This window comes from Megalops cyprinoides, chromosome 19 (assembly GCF_013368585.1).
Source record: "Megalops cyprinoides isolate fMegCyp1 chromosome 19, fMegCyp1.pri, whole genome shotgun sequence".
Taxonomy (NCBI): Eukaryota; Metazoa; Chordata; class Actinopteri; order Elopiformes; family Megalopidae; genus Megalops; species Megalops cyprinoides.
The window spans coordinates 21,908,388-21,915,628 of NC_050601.1; the positions used below are offsets into that span (position 1 = coordinate 21,908,388).

General features: G+C 43.8%; 1 protein-coding gene across 1 annotated transcript; it reads right to left on the reverse strand.

The window, feature by feature from the left end:
- Positions 1-3,785: 3,785 nt before the first annotated feature.
- LOC118795075 (transcription factor jun-B-like) lies at positions 3,786-5,761 on the reverse strand. Its single transcript, XM_036553432.1, has one exon. The coding sequence runs from the start codon at positions 5,339-5,341 to the stop codon at positions 4,346-4,348; it is 996 nt and encodes a 331-aa protein (XP_036409325.1). The 5' UTR covers positions 5,342-5,761; the 3' UTR covers positions 3,786-4,345.
- Between the last annotated feature and the right edge of the window lie 1,480 nt (positions 5,762-7,241).

Here is a 7,241-nt window from a genome sequence, read left to right on the forward strand (position 1 = left end):
AAGTAAAAAAAGAAAATGGTAGAGTCTGCTCTGGATAAGAGCATCTGCTAAGCAAATATAACACATGCACTTTGCTGAGTATCATTCATGCTGGTGTATTGTGTGTTTGGCAAATACATTGTAACCCACCCTCATCCCACTATACCCTCACAAACCTTACTGCATCTCATGGATTTCTCTTACATACGATTTATTCAAGGACTGGAAATGATCGAATCAGTTCTGCAAAGTGGTGGATAAATTTTTGATTGCACAAACTGATAGCCAAAACACCACAGGCAAAATAATACAATCTTTAAAAAATCAACTGAAAAAAATCCTATTTCTGAAGACACTGCTGAGTGATGGCCCAGTTAGTTACTGAGGTTGCATTAGCAGGTTATTTTACATCAGCAGAAATTGTGACAGCACTTATCCTGGTCAAAAACACTTCACTCTTTTAAGATGAAAGGATTACGTGTTCAGGTGCATGGGACGTGCGTGGTCTGTGTGATACGCAGTAACTTCCTGTGGGTGACCCAAAACAGGGGGCTCTCTGAGTGCAGATGACGTAATGGTCAAAAGGTCATGGAGGGGGTCGTGATGATGAGGCAGCTTTGAGGGTCGAGTGGGAGGAACAGTCGTATGGCTCGCGGGGTGGGTTGGGGGGGCGACAGCAGACGGGCGAGAAGAATAAAACCCACCCCCACCCCTTCTTCAAACGTCATTACTAACATCACAGACGCTTTTCCATGTGGGTTGTGGGTAGAGTGCGCGCGGCATGTGTGTATGTGTGTGTACGTGTGTGCCTGTATGCAGGGGCAGGCTGTGTTTGTGTGAGTGTCTTCCGCTCAGATGGGATATTAGAGTGTGACATAGGGTACCATGAAGGTATGGAACACATTTAAACAGAAAAGAATATGTAATTATCCCTTGGAAGGGGGATTTGTTTTATTGCATTGGTAGACTTGCAAAAGATTTACAAACATACAGTAAGGACATACACATATGAAGGAAGGGGGCAAAGTTATATCTCATACACTGGAAGGGGACAAAGTTATATCTCATACACTTAAAAGATCAACATTTAAGACAGGGACAAATTAAATGATATAACAAAAAATGTACATGTTTTTCCTGCACTAGTGGTTTGTGTCCAGACATACAGCAGAATTACTACACTGTGCAATGTGGCTCTACAAAGACGAATTATTCGCTAAAGCAGTGGCTGTTGCACATTATTTGCTCTGTTATTTTTGTGCTTCGGCGAAAATGTTAAAATAGAGTGGTGGGACTTGAGTGAATATGACCCTGGAGGAAATGAAGAGAAAATCTAACAAATGAAGGACTGGCAGATTGTCTTTGCTTTCTACTCGGTAATATTAAGAATCTTCGTTACTGTGAACGCTCCAGGAGCTGCAACGGTGCATACTTCAACCGCGCAAAATTTCTGACGCGCGCATTCACCAGGATATGGAGACAAATCTGTTGTTAGCGCCAGAAACCTACCTTACGTGACGTAACCAAATAGGTGAGATAGATTATTTTCCGCCAGAGAAAAAAAAAAAAACACAAAAGACGTTGTTGGAAATTGTACGCTTCGTGAATACGTGTCAGATGACAGCGTTACATCTATAACTACTCTCGCTCCAAAACGGTACAGAAAAGGTGTGAAAGTGTACACGCGCCAGATTTCAGCGGTCTTTTGAAGTGGGTTCTGCTTTGATTTCCATGTCGAGTACAACGACGTTAGAGGCCAAACATCTGTGCGAAGCTGCACAGCTATGTGTCTGTAATAGCTAGGCGGGAAGGCGGAATGCGTCTCGCCGTTTCTGGGATATGCCGTATTTTCAACACTTCTTTGAAGTCTTTGACCCTCAGATACACAAATTAGTAAACTGTATTTACACATCTTAGTGAGACGTTTCATTGCGATTTCACGACAGCTCGAGGGACTTGGTGCACTGTAAGGCTACATGTGGAAAGGGGGATGCTGGAAGACTGTTTTTTTTTTTTTTTTTTCTTAGAGAGACGCTACTTTCCTGCTGCCGGATGAAGGGAAAGTATATGTGCATTTTTGCGGGTCGACGCACCGCCAGAATGTTGCTGGCACAAAGTTCTATCCGATCCCACCACCCTCTGAAGATGCGCACATGCATACCAGACGCCCACTCGCACGCTGCCCCGCGAGCGGCTTGGCAGAGCAGAAATCCCCAGCATTCCTCGCGGAACTGTCACTTCCCTCCAAATGTTCTGGGTGCAATGTTATAAATATCGAGGCCTCGTTTTAGCCAAACAAACGCATACTTCACGACTTTACCCTCTGCAACATTTTTGGCATTACACCCCGTGTATGTTTGTCCATCCGGTGTCTTGGACATTTGCCACAAGTGTGTACGTACCTGTATGTTGTGTACATGATATTCATTTCTGTTATTTTTGATCAACCGGGATGTTCACTGTAGTAATGTGATTTCTGATCTGATAGGCCTACCTCCAAATCTGCAGTAGACTCACAATCCTTGTGCACAATCCTTTGTGCTTTACAGATTGCTTCAGGTGTTAGTTGGCTCCAAATAGTTACTGGCCTTGATAAAGTCTAAACCTTGTTTGCCCTCTCTAAGTTCTCTACCAGCCAATCTGGTTAGTTTTACTTCTCAGTTACTAAGAACATAAATGAATGATGCATGTTGGCATATTACCAAAGAGCTACTAAAATCCCAGTGGGCTTTTAGGAGTTCCAACTGTTAAATTCTCAGGTGGGGCAGTGGTGTTGTAGCCTTCAGCAAGGTGCTTAACTTGAATTTATTCAGTGAATGTCCAGCTGTATAAATGGATATCGTGAAAACGTGTATATATGTCGTGTAGACCTTCCCTGGATGGACGCTCTGGATAAGGGAATATGTAACAATGGCAGTAGTTGGATATTGGATATTGGATAAATCAAATGTAGGCTACATACCTATAAAACGGTAATTTAAGGGCATCACAACTGTCGGCCTTTTGTGTAAAGTTGAAACCTAATATATAAATAACAGCTGCACCTGAATTCATGCTACCGCTTGGAATATTTTCGTCATATTTGAGTGTGTATATTTCGGCATTTCTTTCTTCATTTTGTACAGCATTCGCGGTTGTTTATTTACTTTCTAAACAGTGGCTGGAAATTTGCTCGGTATTACATATCTATCACAGTTCTGTTTTTCGAAGCGGTTGTTTTGGGAACTGGACAACAGCAGTACCCGTGTATAATGTGGGAAACTCCCCCGTTGCTATTTTGACTGCCATTTAACACTCACTTCGCCGACACGGAGACAGCGAGGTACAAGAAAAAAAAAAAAAAAAAAAAAAAAAAAACTTTGAACCCCTCTAACTGGCAGCGTGGGCGGGGGTTCCCGGAAAGCGTCCCTCGCTGTGACGTCTTAGCACCATAAATGACCATATATGGACATACTCCTGTGCGTCAATAGGAAAAGACCCCGACGCTCTCGAATCAAACGTCAGGACCGCCGTATAGTTCTGCGCGTTCTGTTTTGCTGTACTTATCTATTATTTATTTCCAGATCTTTCAGGAAATAGGGTCAATTGACAACCCATATGTGGGCAAAATATTAGAATAATCCCATGACAAATCAATGCATTAGCCTAAGTTAACATCTTAACACTTCTTATTATAGATCAATATCAATCAAGATATCGTTGCCCTCTGAATTTAAGATCGAATTAAAATTCAATAGCCTATTAAGGTTGTATCCAAACCTGTTTCTATTTCGATTTAAAAGACTGACGTACACACAAGCATAAAGTAATTTTAAAAGTTTTTACTTAAATATATCGTGCACAAAACGTAAACATATGACATTGTAAAGGTTCGTCGGGATCAACCTGACAAATATAGAATAATTTAAATTTCTTGATGCAGCATTGCATGACAATATCAAAAGTATTAAAAAAGACAAACAAAATACACATGAAGTACACCTTCCCCCCCCTCCCACACCATCATCCAAACACGACTGAAATTAGCCGAATACCCATTTTAACACATAATCTCTGCGAGTGTTTCTGAAGAGTCCAGGATACTAGGCTACTCCACGGTTGTGTATTACACAACATGGTCCCAGTGCTTTGCGACCGGAAGTACCATTGATAATCCATACAAATACATAAGATAGGCTACCCATACTTCAAACGATAAAACATGAAATGACTTTCATTTTCAAAATGAAACATGTACATGGCTCGATATGTATCATCAACAATAAGAATCCAGTGCTGTCGAGTTGTTAAAAAACAACAACATTACATTAGGAATAACCTTCCAGTGTTCTTACTTAAATCAATGTCCAATAGGCAGTCTCTCTGCTTAAAACGACTCCATCTTGCTTGTCAGCATTAGCTGACAGCCGCTGCTGACATGAGTCATGACTTTCTGTTTAAGCTGAGCGACTTGCTCACGCAGGAGCGAAGCTGTGCTGGAGAGCCCGGCATTGTCCGACTTTAGGCTTTTAACCTTGTCCTCCAGGCGGGCGATGCGCTCCAGTTTGCGTCGTCGGCATTTCGTCGCTGCTAGTCGGTTTCTCAGCCTCTTGCGTTCGGCCTTTATGAGCTCCTGGTTTTCCATGTTGATGGGAGACATCGGGGGCGAGCCGTCGCTGCTGTGCAGATCGGGAACAGTTTGCGGTTCCTCTTTTAGGGCTACAAGCCGCGGCGTGTGAAGCCCAGCGCCGGGTAGTGAATGTTGGAAGTGATGCGAGACGGGCGCCGTCGTCTGCTGGTGCTGCGGCTGCTGGTGGTGAGGCGGTAAATAGCTGATCGTGGCGGTGGGATAGCTGGATACGGACGCCAGGGTAGTGTTCGGAGAGTAAGCGTTCAGTGTTGTGTAAACGGGAGGTTCCGGCTGCAGGGAGGAGCCGAAGACGCTAGAGGCCGCCGCCGTACACGTCGTCACACCACCGGCTCCAATAGACACGTTGGGCGGAGGCATATGGTTCATCTTGTGGAGCTCGTCCAGTGCTTTCACGAAACCGTCTGCGAATCCTTCCTGCTCATCTGTGATTCCCCGATTGTAAAAGTATTGACTCGGGGTGGGTGTGGTGGTAATGACGCCGTTGCTGTTCTGGATGATCAATCTCTCCAGCTCAGGAGAAGCAAGTTTCAGGGACCCGACATCTGGGTTGGCCGACGGGTAAAAGTCAGCCTCGGCTCGCAGCTGGGACTTGAGGTTCCGATAAGGTTCGGCCAAGTTCATAGTCATATTCTGCTTAAGGAGCTTGAAGTCGTGCAGACCTGCGTCCGAGTGGCCGTACGGAGAAAGAAACGAATCATCGTGATAAAACGGCTGTTCCATTTTTGTAGACATACAGCTAATTGCCAGCACAAATATGAGTGCTTTGGTGGAAGCAGAGAAAGTAGTGGCTTCTAAGATGTATCTGGAAACCTGAAAATAACACGAATACCTTACAGCGATAAAAGTCCAACGGAACCAGTCTTTGGTCTCAGAACTTCGCTGAACAAGTGCAAACAACAATCTTCTTGAATGTCTCCTTACAAATGTCCCGCAACGCCAATACTTCCAGCTAGCAAGTTGAAGACGACTGCATCAGATTAGTTGAAGAGATGTAGTTTTTCTTACAGTCGTATCAAAGTGTCCACTGTTTGATTCTTGAATCCTCTTCTCGTCTGGAGTAGGCTATATGTATAGCATACAGATCTGTATTGGAAAGGTTGATTGTTCCTTCTACTCAGAGGAGCATGTTTTCTCTGTTTCTGTCTGGTTACCACATGCCATTATATACAGACTGACAGCACGCACACTGCCAGGATTGGTAGCGCCCACTGATTGGTTAGAATTCAGAGTGTAGGGCGTAAATGCTTCGTTCCACACCCCCCACACTACGAAACGTCAGACAATCGGTGACGTTATTGCCAGTAACTTTTGGATTGTAAACAAGCTTGGCTTGAGGCTAGCGGCATCACAGATGAAATGCTCTTTTTTGAAGTGAGGGGATTAAAACACCCGGGCCAGCTGTTATGCTCATTTTTTTTCTAAAGTGCAGAGTAACGCACAACCAGGTTTAATCGCGCCGTAGTTTATTGAAATGCTTTGTTACTGTTGATCTGTGGAGGCAGCGGGCTAACCAGGATAATCGTACGATACGGGTTAGCAAGGTAAAAATAGCATGTATTTTCAAAGTTTCGTCCTTTCCGATACACACAGGTGGTCTGAAAATGTGTCAGTTACTATCAGCAACTGTCTAACGTAAGATAACTGTTATCGTTTGAATCGCGATGTGGAATGTTAGCACAGGGATTTAAGGCTACATTTAACGGTCGCGAGATCCATTAGCTCTCTGGATGCGGTAACAGTCTCGACAATTGCCTCCTGGTATATTCATATTGAGATATTGATATGAATTTTATCTTGAATCAGACTGCACGCCTTTCAGGTTGGTGCTGCTTGGCATAGGGTAATTTATAAGAACTGGCTCCGATCTCACCACTGTTAAATTCGTTTCTTTCGTGAGGTTCGGATAGTACTGATTTTCGGATGGGCTCTAGGATTTGTGAGTTCGCTGGATAGGTATGGTTAGATTGATTAGCTAGGGTTTAGGCGAGCAACTTGAACCGATTGTCGCTCATGGTTTGGGTTCAAAGCTGACTACCACCATATCGTTTGTTATTTCGCCGGGCTATTCGTTTAAGAAAAGGGTGTGTCCTTTGCTAGGGGCACGTGCGCTGAGGTATCCTGTCAGTAGTACAGCAACTATACATCAGAATCGAGTTGAAAGGTTAAACGTTGCTTTTATCCATACCCACCTGTAATTTGGTTTTGTAATTCGCTAGTCCAACCCACCCGTATTTTCCTTTTCTCATTTAATACAAAAAAGTCTAAAAAGCCAAACCCCTGTAACTTTTGTGAGACAACCGCGCGCACTCGCGATTGGACCCTATCACTGAAGTTATCCCAGGAGCGTTTTTTTGAGTGGAGGAAGCTCGCGATCCTTATATGGGCATCATTTCCTCTGTGTGAGGAAAAACCGGGAAGATTGTCCCACCCTTTTAGACCGGCATTCGCTGGTTCCGCCCTATTCCCTGCCAGCCACCACGGCACTGTGGTGGCTTGGACCCAGAAAAAGGCCTTGTCGATAGGCTATGATTTGAAAATCAAAAGCTTAAATGACAAAAGTATTTATTGAATGTAAATGTTTTAGGTGACAAAGGTTATGATAGCAAGAACATATTCCTTTGAACATTAGACT

Bases quoted from the DNA above. Each gene is read 5' to 3' on its own strand.
- LOC118795075 (XM_036553432.1), bottom strand. From the start codon at position 5,341: ATGTCTACAAAAATGGAACAGCCGTTTTATCACGATGATTCGTTTCTT.